General features: G+C 46.9%; 1 protein-coding gene across 3 annotated transcripts in view; it reads left to right on the forward strand.

The window, feature by feature from the left end:
• Positions 1-25,355, forward strand: part of LOC140427849 (E3 ubiquitin-protein ligase DZIP3-like) — a 173,247-nt gene that overhangs the window by 59,119 nt on the left and 88,773 nt on the right. For all 3 annotated transcript variants that reach the window (XM_072513632.1, XM_072513631.1, XM_072513633.1), the window contains 2 exons: positions 13,099-13,208; positions 24,640-24,915. In XM_072513632.1, coding sequence (XP_072369733.1) covers positions 13,099-13,208; positions 24,640-24,915 — 386 coding nt within the window. The remainder of the gene's footprint in view (positions 1-13,098; positions 13,209-24,639; positions 24,916-25,355) is intronic.

Raw genomic sequence — 25,355 nt, forward strand, 5'->3', positions numbered from 1 at the left:
ATTGTGGAGAAGTAGTAAAGCAATAGGACCTGGTTGGGAGGGCTCGGGTTCATGAGCTGAGTGAGTGGGGGGGGGAGCACCAATGGTAGTGGAATACATGAAGTGTGAGAAGCAGGGGTGGTAGGGTGCATCAGAATGTAAGGTTCGGAACTTCCGGTTGCGGCGATGACCAGCTAAGCCGCACGTTTCGGCGGCTCCAGCTCGAATGGACCTTCGGGCTCTTTTAAGAGCCCCAACGGGGAATTTTTTCGGGACGAAACCCGGTGTGGGATGAGACAACAGGGAGTCCCCCCCCAACGAAAAAGAAAAATATCGGCGGCGGCGGCCAGATCGCGAAGAATCCTCGAGGACAGGGGCAGAAGGAAAAAGGAGCAAGATGGCGGCGGAGAGAGCCCAGGCGACATGGGGGTCGGACCAAGATGAATTCTTGAGACGGTGTGTGGAGCTGCTTAAGAAGGAGGTGCTGGCCCCGATGCTACAAGCAATTGAGGGGCTTAAGGAGGCATAAAAGACCCAGGAGATGGAGCTCCGCGTGGTGGAGCAGAAGGTGACGGACAACGAGGACGAGATCCTGGGCCAGGCGGTCAAAACGCAGACGCACGAGGCGCTCCACAAAAAGTGCATTGAAAGGATTGAAGTCCTAGAAAACAAATCACTGAGAAAGAACCTTCGGATCCTGGGTCTCCCCGAGGGAGTGGAAAGAGCGAACGGCGAGGCTTACGTGAGCACGATGCTACGCTCGCTAATGGGAGCTGAGGCCCCCTCGGGCCCCTTGGAAGTGGAAGGGGGCCCATCGGGTCCCTGCGAGGAGACCAAAGGCGGGAGACCCACCTAGGGCGACGATCGTGCGATTTCATCGCTTCAATGACAGAGAGGTGGTTCTGAGATGGCCCAAAAAGGTACGAAGTAGTAGATGGGAGAATGCGGTGGTACGGGTGTACCAGGATTGGAGTGCGGAGGTGGCGAGAAGGAGGGCGAGTTTTAATCGAGCCAAGGAGGTGCTACACAAGAAGAAGGTGAACAAAGAACAAAGAACAAAGAAATGTACAGCACAGGAACAGGCCCTTCGGCCCTCCAAGCCCGCGCCGACCATACTGCCCGACTAAACTACAATCTTCTACACTTCCTGGGTCCGTATCCTTCTATTCCCATCCTATTCATATATTTGTCAAGATGCCCCTTAAATGTCCCTATCGTCCCTGCTTCCACTACCTCCTCCGGTAGCGAGTTCCAGGCACCCACTACCCTCTGCGTAAAAAACTTGCCTCGTACATCTACTCTAAACCTTGCCCCTCTCACCTTAAACCTATGCCCCCTAGTAATTGACCCCTCTACCCTGGGGAAAAGCCTCTGACTATCCACTCTGTCTATGCCCCTCATAATTTTGTATACCTCTATCAGGTCGCCCCTCAACCTCCTTCGTTCCAGAGAGAACAAACCGAGTTTATTCAATCGCTCCTCATAGCTTATGCCCTCCATACCAGGCAACATTCTGGTAAATCTCTTCTGCACCCTCTCTAAAGCCTCCACATCCTTCTGGTAGTGTGGCGACCAGAATTGAACACTATACTCCAAGTGTGGCCTAACTAAGGTTCTATACAGCTGCAACATGACTTGCCAATTCTTATACTCAATGCCCCGGCCAATGAAGGCAAGCATGCCGTATGCCTTCTTGACTACCTTCTCCACCTGTGTTGCCCCTTTCAATGACCTGTGGACCTGTACTCCTAGATCTCTTTGACTTTCAATACTCTTGAGGGTTCTACCATTCACTGTATATTCCCTACCTGCATTAGCCCTTCCAAAATGCATTACCTCACATTTGTCCGGATTAAACTCCATCTGCCATCTCTCCGCCCAAGTCTCCAGACAATCTAAATCCTGCTGTATCCTCAGACAGTCCTCATCGCTATCCGCAATTCCACCAACCTTTGTGTCGTCTGCAAACTTACTAATCAGACCAGTTACATTTTCCTCCAAATCATTTATATATACTACAAAGAGCAAAGGTCCCAGCACTGATCCCTGTGGAACACCACTGGTCACAGCCCTCCAATTAGAAAAGCATCCCTCCATTGCTACCCTCTGCCTTCTATGGCCTAGCCAGTTCTGTATCCACCTTGCCAGTTCACCCCTGATCCCGTGTGACTTCACCTTTTTGTACTAGTCTACCATGAGGGACCTTGTCAAAGGCCTTACTGAAGTCCATATAGACAACATCTACTGCCCTACCTGCATCAATCATCTTAGTGACCTCCTCGAAAAACTCTATCAAGTTAGTGAGACACGACCTCCCCTTCACAAAACCGTGCTGCCTCTCACTAATACGTCCATTTGCTTCCAAATGGGAGTAGATCCTGTCTCGAAGAATTCTCTCCAGTAATTTCCCTACCACTGAAGTAAGGCTCACCGGCCTGTAGTTCCCGGGATTATCCTTGCTACCCTTCTTAAACAGAGGAACAACATTGGCTATTCTCCAGTCCTCCGGGACATCCCCTGAAGACAGCGAGGATCCAAAGATTTCTGTCAAGGCCTCAGCAATTTCCTCTCCAGCCTCCTTCAGTATTCTGGGGTAGATCCCATCAGGCCCTGGGGACTTATCTACCTTAATATTTTTTAAGACACCCAACACCTCGTCTTTTTGGATCACAATGTGACCCAGGCTATCTACACCCCCTTCTCCAGACTCAACATCTACCAATTCCTTCTCTTTGGTGAATACTGATGCAAAGTATTCATTTAGTACCTCGCCCATTTCCTCTGGCTCCACACATAGATTCCCTTGCCTATCCTTCAGTGGGCCAACCCTTTCCCTGGCTACCCTCTTGCTTTTTATGTACGTGTAAAAAGCCTTGGGATTTTCCTTAACCCTATTTGCCAATGACTTTTCATGACCCCTTCTAGCCCTCCTGACTCCTTGCTTAAGTTCCTTCCTACTTTCCTTATATGCCACACAGGCTTCGTCTGTTCCCAGCCTTTTAGCCCTGACAAATGCCTCCTTTTTCTTTTTGACGAGGCCTACAATATCACTCGTCATCCAAGGTTCCCGAAAATTGCCGTATTTATCTTTCTTCCTCACAGGAACATGCCTGTCCTGTATTCCTTTCAACTGACACTTGAAAGCCTCCCACATGTCAGATGTTGATTTGCCCTCAAACATCCGCCCCCAATCTATGTTCTTCAGTTCCCGCCTAATATTGTCATAATTAGCCTTCCCCCAATTTAGCACATTCATCCTCGGACCACTCTTATCCTTGTCCACCAGTACTTTAAAACTTACTGAATTGTGGTCACTGTTACCAAAATGCTCCCCTACTGAAACATCTACCACCTGGCCGGGCTCATTCCCCAATACCAGGTCCAGTACTGCCCCTTCCCTAGTTGGACTGTTTACATATTGTTTTAAGAAGCCTTCCTGGATGCTCCTTACAAACTCCGCCCCGTCTAAGCCCCTGGCACTAAGTGAGTCCCAGTCAATATTGGGGAAGTTGAAGTCTCCCATCACCACAACCCTGTTGTTTTTACTCTTTTCCAAAATCTGTCTACCTATCTGCTCCTCTATCTCCCGCTGACTGTTGGGAGGCCTGTAGTATACCCCCAACATTGTGACTGCACCCTTCTTATTCCTGATCTCTACCCATATAGCCTCACTGCCCTCTGAGGTGTCCTCTCGCAGTATAGCTGTGATATTCTCCCGAACAAGTAGCGCAACTCCGCCTCCCCTTTTACATCCCCCTCTATCCCGCCTGAAACATCTAAATCCTGGAACGTTTAGCTGCCAATCCTGCCCTTCCCTCAACCAGGTCTCTGTAATGGCAATAACATCATAGTTCCAAGTAGTAATCCAAGCTCTAAGTTCATCTGCCTTACCCGTAATGCTCCTTGCATTAAAACATATGCACTTCAGGCCACCAGACCCGCTGTGTTCAGCAACTTTTCCCCGTCTGCTCTGCCTCAGAGCCACGCTGTCCCTATTCCCTAGTTCTCCCTCAATGCTCTCACCTTCTGACCTATTGCTCCCGTACCCACCCCCCTGCCATACTAGTTTAAACCCTCCCGTGTGACACTAGCAAACCTCGCGGCCAGGATATTTATGCCTCTCCGGTTTAGATGCAACCCGTCCTTCTTATACAGGTCACACCTGCCCCGGAAGAGCTCCCAGTGGTCCAGAAAACGGAAACCCTCCCTCCTACACCAGCTGTTTAGCCATGTGTTTGTCTGCTCTATCTTCCTATTTCTAGCCTCACTGGCACGTGGCACAGGGAGCAATCCCGAGATTACAACCCTCGAGGTCCTGCCTTTTAACTTTCTGCCTAGCTCCCTGAACTCCTGCTGCAGGACCTCATGCCCCTTCCTGCCTATGTCGTTAGTACCAATATGTACAACGACCTCTGCCTGTTTGCCCTCCCCCTTCAGGATTCCCTCTACCCGTTCGGAGACATCCTGGACCCTGGCACCAGGGAGGCAACATACCATCCTGGAGTCTCTTTCACGTCCACAGAAGCGCCTATCTGTGCCCCTGACTATAGAGTCCCCTATTACTATTACTCTTCTGCGCTTTGACCCTCCCTTCTGAACATCAGAGCCAGCCGTGGTGCCACTGCTCTGGCTGCTGCTGTTTTCCCCTGATAGGCTATCCCCCCCGACAGTTTCCAAAGGGGTATATCTGTTCGAGAGGGGGACAACCACAGGGGATTCCTGCACTGACTGCCTGCCCTTTCTGGTGGTCACCCATTTCTCTGCCTGCACCTTGGGTGTGACCACATTTACATAACTGCGGTCTATGACGCTTTCCGCCACCTGCATGCTCCTAAGTGCATCCAATTGCTGCTCCAACCGAACCATGCGGTCTGTGAGGAGCTGCAGTTGGGTGCACTTTCTGTAGATGAAGCCATCCGGGACGCTGGAAGCCTCCCGGACCTGCCACATCTCACAGTCAGAGCACAACACCCCTCTAACTGACATTGCGTCAATTAATTAAAATTAAAATTTGTCTTTTTTTTTTTAAATACTTTTTTTTTTAAATTGCAAAGTTACTGTCAACTATCTGTTTCCTAGCACTAGATTTCTAATAGAAATGCGATAGCTAACTATAATACTCTCCGATCTCTGGCTTAGATATCCTCTAAATTATAATTAAGTTATTATGTTTAATTAGTTCCCAAATACTCAAATTTTTTTTTTAAATTTAGGTTAGAATCCCAACCAGCCACTCAGGTCACAGCTTTTCTGTGATGTCTCTTCAGTTTCCCCCCGACACACACAATTTGAAAAAAGGTATAAAAGTAAAAATCACTTACTTGCCTTCTGAGTGTCTGAGATGTTCTCAGGTTCTCTCGCTGACAGAGACTGCTCCTCCACCACCGATCCTTGACCTGCACAATGCTAATAATATAATATGGCACTTACCTTACACCAATGGGTCTTATTATTAGGTTAGAGGAGGAGGGCGGGTGGGAGACACTACACGTGTAGTGTCTCGGGTTTCCTCTCCACCGGAATTTGTTGGTGGGGGGGGGGGGGGGGGACTTGCCAGAGGTAGAACTTCCGGTTCCCGCCTTATATAAAAACAAATAAAACTGAAAAGAAGAACAGACACGGGACCAGGCAAGGCTTTTTTCGGGATGTTGCATCCGGCGCGACTGTGGGTCACGCACCAGGAGAGGCATCACTACTTCGAAACGGCGGAAGAAGCATGGACCTTCATTAAAAACGAGAAACTGGATCAGAACTGAGGGACTGATGTTGGAGGGAAAACGACAATGCTGATGTATATAGAGATGTAAATTGGGGAGGGGGGGGACACTAAGAAATGTGGGCGCCGGTGAGGGGGAAGAAGAGTCATAGGCGGGGGATGGGGAATGGAAGTGGGGCGGCAGAGGGAGCTGCGCCACAAGGGGCGGGACGGCTCTAGAGAACACGGGGCTTATTGTTCTTGTTCCCGCGCCAGAAAGGTGATGGCGGAAAGATAGGCGCAAGGTAGATGGGAGTTCCCCACATGGGGGGGTCAAGGAGTGAGCGGGAGAAGCTGGGGTCAGTTGAAGTCAGCTGACTTTCAGAAGCAATATGGGGGGAGTAATCATGCTAGATGGGGATCTAGCGGGGGGGGGGGGTGGAGGGGGGGAGGATAACTGGGTTGCTGCTGCAGAGATCGAAGAGGAACTGGTAAAAGAAAAGGTGGTCGGGGCGGGAATGCGCAGCCTGGGGAACGGGTGGGTGCGTGGAACCGGGACGTGGGACTGGCCTAGAGAGGGTGATGGCTAGTCGGGGGTGGGGGTGGGGGGGTGGGGAGGATAACTGGGTTGCTGCTGCAGAGATCGAAGAGGAACTGGTAAAAGAAAAGGTGGTCGGGGCGGGAATGCGCAGCCTGGGGAACGGGTGGGTGCGCGGAACCGGGACGTGGGACTGGCCTAGAGAGGGTGATGGCTAGTTGACAGGGGAGGGGGGCAGGCAGCCCCCCAGTTCGGCTGATCACGTGGAACGTAGAGGCCTAAATGGGCCGATTAAAAGGGCCCGAGTGTTCGCGCACTTGAAAGGACTGAGGGCAGACGTGGCCATGCTTCAGGAGACGCACCTGAAGGTGGCGGACCAAGTTCGGTTAAGGAAAGGATGGGTGGGACAGGTGTTCCACTCAGGGTTGGATGCAAAGAACAGAGGGCCATACTGGTGGGGAAACGGGTGTCATTCGAAGCTAGGAACATTGTAGCAGACAGCGGAGGCAGATATGTGATGGTGAGTGGCAGACTGGAGGGAATGGAGGTCGTGTTGGTTAACGTATATGCCCCGAATTGGGATGATGCGGGATTTATGAAGCGGATGCTGGGACGTATCCTGGACCTGGAGGTAGGAAACCTGATAATGGGGGGGGACTTCAACACCGTGTTGGACCCAGGGTTAGATAGATCTAGGACTGGAAGAAGGCCGGCAGCGGCCAAGGTGCTTAGGGGGTTTATGGACCAAATGGGGGAAGTGGATCCGTGGCGATTTGTTAGGCCGATGGCCAAAGAGTTCTACTTTTTCTCCCATGCCCATAAGGTGTACTCCCGGATAGATTTCTTTGTTTTGGGAAGGTCACTGATTTCGAGGGTGGAAGGAACGGAGTACTCGGCCATAGCTGTTTCAGATCATGCCCCACACTGGGTGGACCTGGAACTAGGAGAGGAGAGGGAGCAGCGTCCACTCTGGCGACTGGATGTGGGATTACTGGCGGATGAGGGAGTCTGCGGAAGGGTGTGTGGATGTATCGAAAGATACCTGGAGGCCAACGACGACGGGGAGGTCTGAGTGGGAGTAGTATGGGAAGCACTAAAAGCGGTGGTCAGGGGAGAGTTGATCTCCATCAGGGCTCACTAGGGGAAAACGGAGGCCAAAGAAAGGGAAAGGCTACTGGGGGAGATTTTGAGGGTAGATTAAAAATATGCGGAGGCCCCGGATGAAGGACTATACAGGGAGAGGCGACGACTCCAGACGGAGTTCGACCTGTTGACCACAAGGAGGGCGGAGGCACGGGATGAGATATGAATATGGGGAAAAGGCGAGTCGCCTGTTGGCCCATCAGCTGTGAAAGAGGACAGCGGCGAGGGAGATAGGGGGAATTAGGGATGAAAAGGGAACTACGGTGCGGAGAGCAGGGAAGATAAACGAGGTGTTTAAGACCTTAAACGAGAGACTATATAGGTCCCAACCCCCAGAGGGAAAAGAGGAGATGCGGCAGTTTTTGGACCAATTAAGGTTCCCGAGGGTGGAGGAGCAGGAGCTTTAAGGCCTGGGGGCGCCGATTGGGGTGGACGAGGTTACCAAGGGGCTGTGGAACATGCAGGCAGGGAAGGCCCTGGGACCAGATGGGTTCCCGGTGGAATTCTATAGAAAATATGTGGACTTGTTGGCCCTGCTGCTGGTAAGGACCTTTAACGAGGCCAGAGAAGGAGGGACCCTACCCCCGACAATGTCGGAGGCGACGATATCGCTAATCTTGAAGCGGGATAAAGATCCGCTGCAGTGCGGGTCCTATAGGCCTATCTCACTGCTAAATGTGGACGCCAAGTTGCTAGCAAAGGTGCTGGCAACGAGGATAGAGGACTGTGTCCCGGGGGTGGTGCACGAAGACCAGACAGGGTTCGTAAAGGGGAGACAACTAAATGTCAACGTGCGACGGCTATTAGGGGTGATAATGATGCCCCCAGCAGAGGGGGAGGCAGAGATAGTGGCGGCAATGGATGCAGAGAAGGCATTTGATAGGGTGCAGTGGGAGTATCTATGGGAGGTGCTGAGGAGGTTCGGGTTCGGGGACGGGTTTGTCAGCTGGGTTAAACTCCTCTATGGGGCCCCAACGGCAAGTGTGGTCACAGGTCGGCAAAGGTCGGAGTATTTTCGACTACACAGGGGAACAAGACAGGGATGCCCGTTGTCCCCATTACTGTTCGCGTTGGCAATTGAACCACTGGCCATAGCGCTGAGAGACTCCAGAAAATGGAGAGGGGTGATTAGAGGGGGAGAGGAACATCGAGTGTCACTCTACGCGGATGACCTACTGCTGTATGTGACGGACCCAGTGGGGGGGATGACAGAGGTCATGCAGATATTGAGGGAGTTTGGAGATTTCTCGGGATATAGGCTTAACATGGGAAAGAGTGAGCTTTTTGTGATACACCCCGGGGACCAGAGTAGAGGGATAGATGGCCTACCGCTAAGGAGAGTGGAAAGAAACTTCCGATACCTGGGGATTCAGATAGCCAGGAGCTGGGGAACCTTACACAGACTCAATCTGACACGACTGGTGGAACAAATGGAAGAGGATTTCAAAAGGTGGGACATGCAGCCGCTGTCACTGGCGGGCAGAGTGATGGTCCTCCCGAGGTTCCTATTTGTGTTCCAATGTCTCCCTATACTGATCACTAAGGCCTTCTTTAAAAAAATAGATAGGAGCATCACGAGCTTCGTGTGGGCAGGGAAGGCCCCGAGGGTAAGGAGGGGGTTCCTACAATGTAGCAGAGACAGAGGGGGACTGGCGTTGCCGAATTTGGGCGACTACTACTGGGTCGCCAACGTGGCGATGATTCGTAAATGGATGATAGAGGGAGAGGGAGCGGCGTGGAAAAGGTTGGAGATGAAGTCCTGCAAAGGGACGAGTTTAAAAGCGCTGGTGACGGCGCCACTACCGCTCTCCCCCAAAAAATTTACCACGAACCCAGTGGTGGTGGCAACATTAAGTATCTGGGGGCAATGGAGGCGACAGAGGGGTGTGCTGGGAGCCTCGGTGTGGTCCCCGATCAGGAACAACCATAGGTTTGCCCCAGGGAGGCTGGACGGAGGATTCCAGAGCTGGCACCGGGTAGGAATAAGGAGAGTGGGAGATTTATTTATAGACTGGACGTTTGCGAGCTTGGGAGCGCTTGAGGAAAAGTATGAGCTGCCCCGGGGAAATTTCTTTAGATATATGCAGGTGAGAGCGTTCACGAAACAACTGGTGAGGGAATTTCCGCTGCTCCCGACACAAGGGATCCAGGACAGGGTGCTTTCGGGGGTGTGGGTCGGGGAGGGCAAAGTGTCAGAGATATACCGGGAGATGAGAGAAGAGGGGGAGGAGTTGGTGGGCGAACTGAAGGGAAAATGGGAAGAAGAGCTCGGGGAGGAGATTGAGGAGGGTTTGTGGGCTGATGCCCTAAGCAGGGTAAATTCCTCTTCCTCGTGTGCCAGGCTTAGCCTGATTCAATTTAAGGTGCTGCATAGAGCACACCTAACGGGAGCAAGGTTGAGCAGGTTCTTCGGAGTGGAGGACAAGTGTGGGAGGTGCGGGGGAAGCCCGGCGAACCACACACATATGTTTTGGTTGTGTCCGGCACTGGAGGGGTATTGGAGGGGAGTGACGGGAGTGATCTCGAAGGTGGTGAAGGTCCGGGTCAAGCCAGGCTGGGAGTTAGCTATATTTGGAGTAGCGGATGAGCCGGGAGTGCAGGAGGCGAAAGAGGCCGATGTCGTGGCCTTTGCGTCCCTAGTAGCCCGGCGTAGGATTTTACTCATGTGGAAGGAAGCGAAACCCCCCGGACTGGAGGCCTGGATAAACAATATGGCGGGGTTCATAAAACTAGAGCAGATGAAGTTTGCGCTGAAAGGATCGGCTCAAGGGTTCACCAGACGGTGGCAACCGTTCCTCGACTACCTACTGGAACGTTAGAGGGAAGGTAGATGGCCAGCAGCAGCAACCCAGGGGGAGGGGGGGTGGGGGGGTAAACTGTTTGGGTTTTTGGAGGGGGAGAGGGGGCGGGGGGTGAGTATTACTTTGTGTTATTTGGTTAGTTTACCATGTTAGTTATATTGCAGTTATCATGTTACCTTTATTTTTATTTCTTTGATTTGTAAGGGAAAAAATTGTGTTTGAAAACTTTAATAAAATATATTTATTAAAAAAAAAAAGAATGTAAGGTTCGAAAAACATGTGGGGAAGATGTGGCAAAGCTGCCAAATATTTTGTCGTCAATGATTTTGAATTTGGGTCAAAGACCGTGAAGATCAGGATGATGAACTAAGGAAACTGCTTTTCTCTGCAAAGATAACTCCTCTAATCCCACTTCATCTGCCCTTTCCTTGTAGCTCAGCAAATCTTTTCTCTTCAGGCATTTATCCAATCTCCCTTTGAAAGCCACAGTTGAATCTGCCTCGACTGTACACTTGGGTATTGCTTTTCAGATGCTAACTACTTGCTGCATTAAAAGAAAATGTCCTCATGTCACCATTAGTTGCGTTAAAATCAGCGTCCTCTGGTTTTCAACCCTTCCAACAACCAGAATCTGTGTTTAAGCTATGTAGATTCCTCAAAGTTTTGACCACTTCAATCAAATTTCTCAACCTTCTCTTTGTGGAGAAAAACACCAGCTTCTCCAATCTATCCACATTGCTGAATTCCCTAATCGCTGGAACTATTCTCTTAAATACTTTCTATTCTCAAATACTTCCTGCACCATCTCGAAAGCCTCCAAATAGTTACTAAAGTTGCAGTGCCCAGAATTGCACACACTGCTTCCGTTGAGGCCAAACGATAACATACTCTCAGAACATCCTTTCTTTTGTGCTCTATGGTTCTATTTATAAAGCCCAGATCCATGTCTTTTTGCCATTTTCTCAACTTTCCTTGAACAATTTGTGTCGTATACCTAAAGGCCTCTCTATTCCTGCACACCATTTATAATTGTGCCCTTTATTTTGTATTGCCTATCTTATTCTTCCGACCAGATTGCATTACATCTATATTAAATTTCATCTGGCATGTGTGCACCCATTCCATTAGCTTGTTTATGTTCTTTTGCAGTCTTATCACTAACCTCTCTTCACAGCTCACGGTATTTCCAAGTTTTGTGTTTCCTGCAGGTTTTGAAATTGTACACTGCACAACAAAGGCTAGGTCATTAATGTAGATTTTTAAAAAAGCCGTGGTCCAAGTACAGACCTCAGGGGAACCAGGAACTGTACTTTCCGACAATCTGAAAAGCAACCATTCACCATCACTCTTGTTTCCTGTCACTCAACAGCCCATCCATCCTGCCACCTTACCTTTTATTCCATAAGTTTCAACTTTGGCTCAGTCTATTATATGACACTTTATTACAGGCCATATTCAACACATCAACCGCATTACCCTCATCAACCTTCTCTGTTCCCTCATCAAAGTACTCAATATAGTTAATTAAACACATAGATGACAGAATTCTACATAAACTGGAACTTGTGTAGGGAGGAGAATGTTTAACAAGTTAAGTCTTGATATGACAGAGTCTTATCTGTGAAATCAAAGCAGATGGTGGCAAAATGTATTAGAGACAGAATTACGTGCAATGAGTCCAAAGATGCGCAGGTTAAGTGGATTGGCCATGATCAATGCGCGAGGTTACAGGGATAGGCCGGCGGAGTGGGTCTGGGTAGAGTCTAGATAGAGCGTACTTTCCAAGGGTCGGTGCAGACTCGATAGGCCGAGTGCACAGTGGGATTCGATTTGAGCAGGTCTGGATTTGAAGTACAACTCAGGGTAAATTTACACTGTGTAGTAAAGCCTGTTAGGGCAGGCAGAGACTTGGGAACAAGTGTATGATACCCTCGAAGCAGTTTCATTTCTAAATTAAAGCAAAATACTGCGGATGTTGAAGATCTGAAATAAGAAAACTCAGTAGGTCTGCATCATCTGTAGAGAGAAACCGAAATGGTGTTAACACTTTGAGTCCACTATGACTTATTTTCCATATTGGACTTGAAGCGTTAACTGTGTTTCTGTTGCTCTAAAGGTGCTGTCAGACATGCTGAGGTTTTCCAGTACTTTTTGTTGTGATTTAAAAATAAATCATATTTGTGGTCAGCTGCTTTTGTGGCGATTGTCAGCTTATTTATTGTATTTTAGTAATCTGGAAATGTTAATATAAAGACGCAGTGAGTTTCTTTTTCCTCAGTCTTTTGATCGTTTTTCTTTTCCTTGTCATTGTGGACCTTGAATCACTTCCAGATAGCAATTTGTCAAATCAGTCAGTTCAGCTTATACTTTTATCCCAAGAGCAGGAGAGACACTTTGAATATCTGAGGAGTTGCAATTTGCACATGCAAATTATCTAAGATGGGGAAGCCAAAGTAATCTAGAGTGAAAAGGGTAGAAAAGAAACAAAAACATAACCAATATTTGAATAATCTTCATGCTTTATGCCTTAAAGCCCTGACGGAATTTTTTCCTCTCCTTCCTCCTCTCTACACCTTTTCCCTACTGATTTGAACCAGATTTTGAACTTTATGTGGTATAACATGGTAATGACGAATTTACAACACCACATGACAATGAAAGGTTCAAAGTGCAAAACAACAACAACTTGTATTTGTATAATGCTTTATAGCTATTTACATCATACCTTTAAAGTAATAAAATGTCTCATGGAGCATTATAATGAAAAAGTCAAGAGGCCAGAATTAGTAATTAATAATCTTCAAAACTGTATTTTATTTTTGTCACAGAATTGGGATACTATGCTTAAATCTAAGTCTTATAAATTGGTTCAATATATTCAATTTATTTAGCAAAGAAGCTGAATCTCCCTTTGACCTAATATTTTGTCCCTCCTTTTACAGAAAAAATGAACAAAAAGAAGTTGCCCTGGAGGAGTCCAGTAAATGCAATGAGCAGAATAACATCAAGATAAGATCAGACGAGAAAGGAGCGGATCTGTCTCTGCCGACAGGTTTGTCTGCTCTAATAATCATTTTAGTCATGGCTATTGTTCTTTTCCAGTTCTTAGCCTTGTATTTAAATTCCATCGCAGCTGCACCACCATCCCTCGAACCTCCCCCAACTCAGAACAGACAATTCTGTGTTCCTTCATCTCTGAACTTGTGCATTGTTCACTTTCTTAGTCCTCTGGTTGTCTTAGTCCTCTGGTTGATAAGTGTATCTTCAGTCATTTAAGCTCTTAAGCTTTGGAATTCTCCCGTAACTTAACGCTTCTCCTTTTTAAGTTCTTCCTTAAAACGGCATGGGTGACAATTCTCTGGGGCCGCTAGCCCCAGGCAGGAATCGTGGTGGCCTGTTGAATCGAGCGCGAGGGCAAAAAAGGGATTCTCGTGTCAAAGCCAAAGCGGGCGAGAACATGCTAATTCCTCATTTACATTAATTTGAATGTAATTATCAGGCAGGAAGCCTGACTTACCGGCCTCCTGGGATGCCTCTTCCTCCTCTTCCTCCTCTTCCTCCTCTTCCTCCTCTTCCTCCTCTTCCTCCTCTTCCTCCTCTTCCTCCTCTTCCTCCTCTTCCTCCTCTTCCTCCTCTTCCTCCAGCAGCAGTAGTAGTAGTAGTGCAGGTCCTAATCATTGAACTTTCTTTTTACAACTCTCTTGATTGCCAGGTTCAGGCTATTTCAACAGCGGATTTAGCTTTGTTGTGATAGCTCGTCATGGTCCATTAACTCCAAAGTTCCTTCTCTTTTGAGCAAGTGTTCTTTCATAAGCCGATTTTTAAAAAGAGACTGTTTATCTGTTCTGCAGTGCTTCCTAAAAAGAGCATGTGCGGGGCAGCACTCAGACAGGGAACCTGCCCTTTCTAGGAAGCACTTCATAACCAACAAAACCAGGCAGGATTCTCCGTTGCTCGATGCCTAAATCGGGAAAGGTGATTAGGCAAAGAATGGCTTCCGATGCTGATTTTGTCGCCTCCAAATTGCCGTCATTGAGATGCGTGCAGTTGCAACCCCATTTTAATATAATTATCAGGCCCACCTGTGATGCCAAAAGGGCACCGGAGTAATGTTGCCAATTAATAATGATGCTCTTTAGAGTCGCCAGGTATCCAATGATAGCATAGGGCTAAAGAGCTGGCTTTTAAAGCAGACCAAGGCAGGCCAGCAGCACGGTTCAATTCCCGTACCAGCCTCCCCGAACAGGTGCCAGAATGTGGCGACTAGAGGCTTTTCACAGTAACTTCATTTGAAGCCTACTTGTGACAAGCGATTTTCATTTCATTTCACAAGGCTTTACCGAATATCGATCAAAGGACCATACAACCAGTTAGTCAGTTCAAGTTCAAAGGTGGTTTATTTACACACAAGGATTACTTCGGCATGCAACACAAAACACTACAAGTTAAACTACACCTAACAACTACAATAACCTATACTTAACTTCAGGGCAACCAGCTCTATGCAGATGGACAAGGCCTTTGTCCGGATCATGCGTGGTTGGGTGGATGAAGTGGCTCTGTTTTTGCTGGGCTCATCCGTCTGGTAGTGATCGTTGGTCTTGAACTTGTCTGTCTGGTCATTATGCTGCACTTGGGTTGGCAAAGGCCGGATCCAAGAGAGACCGAGCACATGGCTGTGTCTCTTCTTATCCCTCTGGGATTTTGCGCTCTTTCGGGCGGTCCTTAACTTGGACCCAATAATTCGACAGGCTTCGATCACTGCCTTCGATTTTGGCCAATAAAGGGTTGACCAATTGATGGCTGGGCGTGTCCTTAGCGGTCATTGACCTTGGCTGTTTGGGCTCCCTGAGTAAAGGGAATGACGCCGCTTAGTCTGTATCTGTATCAGTTTCTTGAGTGCAGTCCTATTGTTCTGGGAAAATGGGCCATTAGAATGCAAACGGGCGGGGGGTTTCGATCGGGTCTGGCTATCTGAGTTGCAAATACACACACAAGCTCTGAGTCTGTCTGAGTCCTGGGTTGGCCATAATTCCCATGGTCCTTTGCAGGTGGCCATCTCAGATGGCTACATCCCGTCCTCTTGATCCTGAACGCGAAGCGTGGCGGAGCACACTGTTGATGCCTTGTCCATCCTTGGTGTATCGGTTACCCTTGGTCAAGGACAGGTTCTACACTACTCTGTCCTATGTTTATGGAGCATTTACCTAACATTTTTATTAACGCATCATACATTCATAATTTTTAACGGGTCACTAAAACATTTCACTGTTCCGCAGAATTGAATATCTAAATAACACTGTCTAAGCTACTCTCATGCTGCTGGCAAATACCAAAAAGAACTTGTGTACAATACAAGGTTTCAAAACAGCAGCATCACATTCCTACTTAATCTATCAAAGTTACAGAGGTATACGGTCTTTATTGTTATCAGCGATTACAGTGTTGTTGTTGTACAGTGAGTTGGGTGAATTCCAAAGAAGGGAGCTCGGAGTGTATATATCGGGGAGCGGGAGGCTCTTTTTCGCTATTTGCAGAATCTTAAGTGTCTGGCTGACACTGCAGATTATTGCAATTACCAGAAGGGCCTCTACTGTGTGTGAAAGGGGGTACCATTTGGCAATGTTTTCGCACCAAGTGGTGGTTTCAGTGTCTATCTCTAGGTGTGGTGTACGGGCTAGGGGTGTCCTGTTGTGTGGTGGTGTTCGGGGCTGGCGTGGTGTGTGGTACAGAGGTTTGTAATGTGCGCAGTTGTAGGAGTCCAGCAATGATCAGTGCAGGTGATCAGTCCTCTCTTCATCGTGTCTCTGTCTTCCATTTTCCATATATTCCTGGGGGTGCAAGCATAATATCTGTTATTATCTTCGGTTAATATCTCGTTTATTTGTCTTTCTCTCCTTAACTCCAATTACCCATTAGAATCATCACCATGTGGGACTCCCTCATTTTTTTTAATTTTTTTAAATAACATTTTGAGAGACAAGACATTGCCAAAAAAGAATTTCTTTGTATGTGTAGAGATTCTCGAGGCTGGTAGTTGATGCGGGGGTGGGCGGACAATTTCTCCGTCCAGTCTTTACTTTACTGCAGCCAGTGATGGCTGAGGCTCATCGTAACCAGCTGAATTTTAGGGTGGCCAGTTTTATAAAGTTTTGTCGTCCCAGGGTCCAGAGGTAGTTCGCGTGTAGCAGCATATGTGACAACCAAGTGTGTCATATGTGTAAATAGCAGATGGGGAACGACCAGAGGGTCGAGGAAGGTAAAGGGATGAGTGTACGGAGCGTGGCAAAGGGCATTCTTTAAACCACAATAAAAGAGCAGAGAAGGGAAAACTAAGACCTGCCAAAGACAGTGAAAAGTGTAAAGAACCATTCCAGAGTACTCAAAGTGACGGGAACATGAGGTACGTGTGGGCTGCGGCAGGACAAGAATGGGTGGAATTCCCAGGTAGGGCAGTGCCATTGCTCCACTACCCGAGCTTAGGTGACCGGATTCATTGGGGGCCCTCAGGCAGGGTGGGGATCAGTGCCGTTATTATCTACCTTGTTGACCTAAACGAGCGGAAAGAATTTGTGACACATGAGATCCAACAATTGTTCCTTTAACGGCCATTGGTCAGTAAATGGCGTCGGAAGAGTAACTATGACTGTATCAAGAAATTAGGTGTCAGACCAACATTAATTAAAACCATGTAACAAGAAGGAAAATAAAAAGGCGGGCCGGCTCCATCAGAAAGTAGGACACCATAATTCTTATGCGGCGTCTTTTTCTCATCATCTGGACACCTCTGGGTTCTGTATCAAAAAGCGTTGTAAAAGGATTACCATTACCAGAGTCAGAATCTGAATCATCACCATCTCCCGGTTGCCAGACTCGTGTCTGCCATTTTTGTGCCGTGGCCGCATGGGCCGTCATGGAATCCGAATCATTATGTCTAACCAGTCTACAAGAGTCGTCGTGGTGCCAAAACTTGGGTCGTTTGTCATGAGGCGTAGGGGCGATGGCAGTGAAGGGCAAGTTACTGTTGTCGGGCGGTGGCTCTGGCTGTGGCTGTGGAAGGGGGTAAAGGGGGCCAAACATGTCTTGGACGTGGTACCGGGGCCTGGAGTGACTGGGGCCGGGGTGGTTGTACCAGTGGTCAGTCATCGTGGTCAATTCGGGGAGGCTGGCGCTGTCATCAGTCAAGCTCAAGGTTGTTTTGAAAAACTCACCACTAATCTTAGAATTCCCCCTATACCAAAAAGGGCGACATTCTATATGGTGATCAGGGATTCTCACTTCCCGACTCCGATGCAAGCTTCAGTGGGTGCTATTCAGGTCAAACTATGTTTTCAAGTTATCCCCCGGTATAACCCATACCTTCACCGAAGATTTCATCTACTTACCACTTAGTAGCATCGATTCTGGGTCCCGCATTGCTAAGTAAGTAAAGTAGACTTTGGAATAACCACTATTTTAGGTTAAAACTTTAAGTTATTTTATTATTATATATTTTTTTCTCTTTTTAAAAGATGCAATCACTGTCTTTACAGAAAAGTAAAAAGATCTTGCTTCTGGATCCTTCTGGTTGTTTCTAAGGGACCTTCAGGCCCAACTTGACAATCAATCTTCTTTAAAGTCTGGTCTTCTTTAGATGTATTCACTGTTGCTCGGTTGCTATGGCCTATCTTTCCCATGTACTGAGCTGTGAGAGCTATCTCTGAGCTGACTCTGAGCTGAATCTGGCTACTCTTTAAATTCTAGTCCTCCTTAGATGTATTAGCTATTTTAGCTTGGCTGCTCTGCCCTGTCTCTTTCCCCTGACCGAGCTGATTGTAATCTGACTCTAGCTGCTTGTCCCCTCTCTCTCAGCTCTGGTAGGCGTTCTGGTTCTTCCTGTTCTGGTCTCTTGCTTTATATTAGTTTTCTAACAATTACATTTTTATGACGTTATTGTAAAGTAACTCATATTTTCTTTGATTGTAAAAAGTATCTTTTGATCTAAACCTTTTAATCCAATTAAGTATTCATTTTGACATGACTTCATCTCATAGATATGATTACATTGTGTCCTTTGTGATGTTCAAAATGCTTTGACTTCAAGAGGTGTTACTTTTAATTCCTGTCAATGATGTAGTTTTATTTTCCAATTGTGTCCTCAGCTCAATTTTGACTTTGATTTTGGCTTTGAAGTATGTTTCTCGTAGACTGATAAACCTGGTATTAGCAAATTTTCACACCTAGAATTACCACCAAATTCAACTGAACCTCATCCATTCTTTTCCAGATCCTTACTAAGATAGTTACTTTCAATGAAGGTGTGAGCCATTGTCTTTGGCTTCATTCAAAATCCTGTTTGTCTTGTTTGCTGAGCCTGCTTGACCAAGGCTATCTGCATTTTACAATCCTCCCCTGGCAGCTGCTGTCAACCCTTTGTGGGATCTTTCCCTGTATCCTCATGTTTCTCTCAGACCAGATATTGCCAGACTTCCATGTTTCAAATGACACATCTTTCCATATTTTCAATAACAAGGTAGAAGGTCGTACCTGTGCGCGGAGACGAGGTCGGGTCTGTGGGCATGGACGTGCTGTCAGGGCTGGGGGAGGGTTGGACTAGGTTGGGGCGGGGCAGAGGCATCTGCTATTGCTAGGGAGATGTGGTGGGAGTGGCTGCATTGGGTTCCATAGACTTTGAGCTGGTTGATGTTAAACCAACCAGTTTTACCATTGGGATACGTTATCTTGTACACAGAGGGACTGACTTTGTCCGAAATGGAGTAGGATCCTGCAAATTTGGGGGAGAGGAAAGAACTGGGATTGTAAAGGGAAACCAGTACTTGCTGACCGACTGTGTACTCTACGGGGTGGACGGTTTTGTCAAAGCAGGCTTTACTCTGCTTCCATCTAGCGCCTAGTCGAACAGCTGCAGCGAGTTATCCTGCTATAATATTGTCTGTGACTTGTTGGACTGCTTTTTCATGGGTGAGGGTGGTGACTGTGTGGCTTGCCAAATCGAGACCTAATAAATATTCAATTCCTTTCATGGGCCATCCGGTCATGAGAGTGTGGGGGGTGAAACCAGTGGAACTGGAAACGGTGTTCCAAAGAAACATAAGGGCAAATGGGAGAACTGTGTCCCATGTGGTGTTATTCTGTTGCACCATCTTTCTAATGGTTGCTTTTAAAGTGCGATTCATTCTCTCCACAATGCCGCTGGATTGGGGGTGATATGCGATGTGAAATTTTTGTTTGATTCCAAAAATCGTTAGGACATTTTGCATGACTCTGCCGGTGAAATGGGAACCTTGGTCTGACTCAATGCTATGGGGGAGTCCCCAGCGTGTAAATATCTGTTGAAACAAAATCTTAGCTGTGGCCTTTGCAGTGTTTGTCCGTGAGGGAAAAGCTTCTACCCATTTTGTAAAAGTGTTGATTACCACTAATACGTATTTGAAACCATTTCTGCTAGGGGGGAGGGGGCCAATGTAGTCGAGTTGCAAATTTGTCCAAGGGCCATTAACAGGTCGGGTGTGTCTCAATTGTCCCTTCTTGGAATACCTTTCAGGATTGTTCTGTGCACAGATTAAACAATTCTCAACATAATGTGTGACCTTGGATTTTAAATCGGGCCACCAGCACAAAGGTCTTAAATGGGCAATGGTATTGTCTATCCCCTGATGTCCATGTCCATCATGAAACTGGTAAATTATCTGGTTTCTGTCCTGGGTGGGGACCACATAAATTACATTTTTCAAAACTATACCGACCTGTACCATCAGTGAGTCCTTGCATTTGTCGTACGGGGCTTGGAAGTTACCGTCTAAAACCTGTTTGAGAGTGTCGTCTGCCTTTTGGGCCTGGGATAGATACATAGATCATAGATCATAGAATTTACAGTGCAGAAGGAGGCCATTCGGCCCATCGAGTCTGCACCGGCTCTTGGAAAGAGCACCCTACCCAAGGTCAGCACCGCCACCCCATCCCCATAACCCAGTAACCCCACCCAACACTAAGGGCAATTTTGGACACTAAGGGCAATTTATCATGGCCAATCCACCTAACCTGCACATCTTTGGACTGTGGGAGGAAACCGGAGCACCCGGAGGAAACCCACGCACACACTGGGAAGATGTGCAGACTCCGCACAGACAGTGACCCAAGCTGGAATCGAACCTGGGACCCTGGAGCTGTGAAGCATTTGTGCTATCCACAAGGCTACCGTGCTGCCCGTATAAATTTAGAGTACCCAATTATTGTTTTCCAATTAAGGGCAATTTGGTGTGGCCAATCCACCTAACCTGCACATCTTTGGGTTGTGGGGGTGAGACCCACATAGACACGAGAAGAATGTGCAAACTTCACATAGACTGTGACCCAGGGTTGGGATCGAACCTGGGTCCTCAGCGCCGTAGGCAGCGTTGCTAACCACTGTGCCACCGTGCTGTCTGGGACCAATACTCTATATTGGTCTGAGAAACCTGGACTGTGTGTATCGGTTCACTTTTGGGGGGTTGCCAAAAGTGACCATGGGGTGATCCTGCCTTGGCTAAGGCGTCTGCCTTTACGTTACCGGGTGGGGAGGAACGTTGATGGTTTCTCACTTTAATAATACCGTGCGTGCGGTCTTTAGCTGTCCTAAGAATGTGTTTCAACAATGAGGCTGAGGGAAGGGGTTTACCATCAACTGATACAAATCCTCGAGATTCCCACAGGGGCAGGAATTCTGTCAAGGTATTGCACACATATAAGCTGTTCGAATACATGTCCGCAGGGGTTGGAAAGGAATCAGGGCGCTGCACTACATATGCTATGGCTGCTAGTTCTGCTGCTTGTGATCCTAGGTGGCCGGGCAATTTTAAAGATATTTCTTCTAATGCGCGTCCCCGTGCGTCTTCGACCTAAATTCCACAACCAGTTATTCTCTTTCCATTTTCTATTGTGGAGTAACCGTCTACATAAATCTTTAAAGCATTGTCTATGGTGTGTGGATTCTGCGTCTTACTGCCTGCTCATGTGTGCAGTGACTTTGGAATAAAGGGTCCTGTGTGGTGTTGGGCTGCTATGATCTGGCACTCATGTTGGGTCCCTGCATATTGAAGGTTGTCTGCTAGAAATGTGTGGGCCTTTGTATGTTTGACTGTAATGTCCCTTCCTTGTAACAACAGTGTCCAGCGAGCTGCTCTGATCTGGCTGACTGAACCGTCCTTTAACCTACCATCTAAGAATAGCTGCGTGGGGGTGTGCTTGGTTAAAATCGTTACTGGGTTAAGGCCTGTGATGTATGCAAAATACTGTACTTCCCAAAAGACTGCAAGCAAGTGCCGTTCGCAGGCTGTAAATCCTTGCTCTACAGTATCCAAAATTTGTGAGGCAGAGGCTACAGGTCCTAAGCGGTCATGTCTTTCCTGTAGGAGTATTGCTGATAGGATTCGATTGGTGGTTGCTACTTCTATGGCATAGGGAGAGTGTGTGTCTGGAAATTGAAAAGCGGGGGCTGTGCCTAGGGCATGTTTTAATTCATCGATGACGTCTGTGTGCTGAGGAAGCCATTTCCATGGGGCATTCTTTTTAAGGAGTTCTGAGAGTGGGGCTGCTTTTGTGACAAAACCATGGTTCCTACAATATCCAACTAATCGTAAGAATGATCGGAGTGCAGTGATATTGTGGGGCAGGGGCCATTTAACTATTGACTAAATTTGCTTCTGTTCGATCTCTCTTCCCGTGGGTGATAATGGTGCCTAAATAAAGGACCTTTTCTTTTAGGATTTGGGCTTTTTTGGAGTTGACCTTGCATCCAATGGATTGCAAAAGACCTAGTAATTCCGAAAGAAGCTTTCCATGCTCTTCCTTTGTGTCCGGCTGTAGGAGTAAGTTGTCCACATACTGTATAAGTCATTCGGGGCGGGAAAATTTGGAAAGTCCGTTGGCCAATTGTCGGTGGAGAATGGAGGGGGAGTTGTGGAATCCTTGCTGGAGGCATGACCAGGTATACTGCTGCCCTTGAAATGTGAAGGCGAACTTGTATTGACAGGTCTTGTCTAGCGGGATGGACCAAAAGCCATTGCTGATGACCAGCACGGTGAACTACTTTGCCTGTACTCCTGCTTGAGCATGGTGTCGGGACTCGTGGCAACGGTGGGGGCTGCTAAAGGGGTGACCTTGTTAAGTTCTCGGTAGTCGATTGTCCGTCGCCAAGAACCATCGGGTTTTTTCACGGGCCAAATTGGGGCATTATTTGTTGAGGCTACCGGCCGAATTACTCCTTGATCTAATAAGCTATTGATGACTTTTGAAATCTCACCCTCTGCTTGCTGTGGGAAACCGTATTAGCTCTCTCGAGTGCCCATCCTGTTTCCTTTCCTGCAGCTACAGCCTCATCAATGGCCACCTCTAGTATGGCACTGCTGAGCTGTTGGCCCTGTGATTGACTAGCAGCTGTTGGATGCAGACTACCTTCTTTTCACTGAACAGCACCCTGAAAGAGCCATTAATTGGCCACCGCCACTATTTGCCGCCCCAGGGTCCCCCGCTGGGTGAAGTAGCCTTGGTTCCCACTTTCAGAACCAGCAGCAGCATGATTGAGTCACCTCCACAGAATCCAGCCCATTAAGTGTGAGCCTGTACAACAGAACATGCCTCATCTCTCTGTTCCCATACATGTGTGGCAGCTCTTCATCCACAGTATAATTAAATTATGACGTCGTTGTTTTGGACATGCCCAAAACTCAGGGGATTCTGGCAGGAGTTTGCAGACGTCATGTCCACTGTGTTAAAAACAAGGGTGGCACCGAGTCGAGGTGGCAATTTTCGGGGTGTCGGAGGATCCGGGAATCCAGGAGGAGAAAGAGGCGGACGTTCTGCCCTTTGCTTCCCTGGTAGCCCGGAGACGGATATTATTAGCTTGGAGGGACTCGAAGCCCCCGAAGTCGGAGATCTGGCTATCTGACATAGCTAGCTTTCTCTGTTTGGAGAAAATCAAGTTCGCCTTGAGAGGGTCGATGTTAGGGTTCGCCCGGAGGTGGCAACCATTCGTCGACTTCTTTGCAGAAAATTAATCGTCAGCAGAAAAGGGGGGGGATTAGCTTGGAGTAGGGGGTTAATAAAGGTGGGACCTGTAAGGGAGGAAGCAGGCTTTTTGCACTGTTTATAGACTCATATACATTGTTTATTTTGTCGTTGTTGTAAAACCAAAAATCCCTCAATAAAATTGTTTATTAAAAAAAGAATTATGACGTTGTCAGAAGTTTATTTTGATTTCGAAGCCCCGTGATGGTCCAAAGTGGGTTTATCATTTTTGTTTTGTAACGATCTAGTTAATGCAATGAATCATTTGTACCAAGATTAGTTCTTTAGTTTGCCAGATACCATGGGACTCGAGCATCAAATATGCTGTAAATAAATTAAGATTACTGGGGCTTTCCAATTCACTTCACACATTCCCTCCACTCTCCTACACACCGAAACCAATGCTCTCAACCACCTGCATTCTAGAAGAATAAACACCACCTGCATCCTCGAAGAATAAACACAAATATATGTTGCACTGTATTTCAAATAATAACAAGGGATCAATTTAAACATGAGGTGTAACCTGCAGTAAAATTGCTCGAAAGGTCAATATCTTTGATATATTCTAGATTTTTAAAAAAAATCTCTGTTTTATAAATGGGTGTCGTTCTAATTTTCTGTGGTTTGGGAGTTGGGGGGAAATTGTTCAATTGTTTTTATACTAAAACATTATACTTGGTCTGATCTTGGTATTGATGTCATTATGGGAAACAAATTTGTCGAAATTGCCAGGGAAATCTTTGTTTATTACATATTGTATGTAAATTTTATTGAATTAAAGTTGACTAGGACTTGCCAATTTATATTTACTAATTTACGTCATGCAGATACACATCTGTGCATGCAAAATGGGGTTGGACTTTCCAAAAGAGTGTTGCAGCTCTTTGGGATATGATACTTCAATGATAACAGAAATTTACAGGATATTGCAGTTGTTTCAAAACGACCACAAAGTAGTATTCCCAAAATCAACCTACAATGTTGCTGCAGTATGATGCATCTGTTTGAAATATCAATGTAATACATGCAACAATAATAATCTTTATTAGTGTCACAAGTAAGCTTACATTAACACTGCAAAGTTACTGTGAAAACCCCCTAGTCACCACACTACAGTCTACAATGCCTGTTCGGGTACACTGAGGGAGAATTCAGAATGTCCAATTCACTTAGTAAGCACGCCTTTCAAGACTTGTGGGAGGAAACCGGAGCACCCGGAGAACCCCACGCAGACACTGGGAGAACGAGCAGACTCCGCACAAACAGTAATGGGCTTGATATACATGTCACACTGTACTTCAATGAAAAGGAATGTAAAATTTGGTGAGGGGGGGTTTCAAATGCAGTTTACTTATCAAATGTGTGCTTGTATGAATATATATAATGTGACGTACTGTATAACTTAAGTTGATTGAAAATTTTGTTGCCTCTTGCAGATAAGTGTCGTTTGTTCTGTGAGGTCACTCTGAAAAGAAAGTTGATTGAAAATGCAATCGCAGAAATCGGAAAAATGTCTGAACTAGTGGCCCGCTGTGGCTTGAAAGAAGCATTTATGGAGAAAAGCAGTGAAATTACAGCAGAAATGATTGTAGACCATGTTTTGGGATGGAACTGCAATTTTAAAATCCGCCGATTCCTAATTCTATTTAAAGATGAGGATTTTTCTAATCACCCAGAATTAAAGGAATGGATGGGATTTATCTTGGAACTGGGTAAGATTTGAGTTTTCGCTACACGGAGTTGACCACAATACAGAGACCTTGACATAATTGAAAAGCACCATTTTAGTTAGAGTGACAAGTTTGATGTGAATGGATTTTTAGAAATCTTGTCGGGGATAGGGTTGGTGAAGTACTGCAAACTTGTGATTCCTTATCCACCTTGTCATCTGTTCATGTCTTTCACTCGTAGAAAGTCATGTCAATTAGTTTCATAGCAAACAGTTTTTCACCTTAGAAACATCATCACCATTAAGCACAATATTTTTACTATACTGTAGAACTTTATTTTGCCCAGCATCTTGCTCTGAATTCAGTGATAATCTTAATATGGGGCTCGATTCAACCGAAACATTTCTATGTTCGGTTTCGGGAGCATTTAACAGGATGTTTCTCAGCACCTGCAATGCCAAGAAAGACCCCGCTATCCAATG

Source organism: Scyliorhinus torazame, chromosome 8, assembly GCF_047496885.1.
Source record: "Scyliorhinus torazame isolate Kashiwa2021f chromosome 8, sScyTor2.1, whole genome shotgun sequence".
Lineage (NCBI taxonomy): Eukaryota > Metazoa > Chordata > Chondrichthyes > Carcharhiniformes > Scyliorhinidae > Scyliorhinus > Scyliorhinus torazame.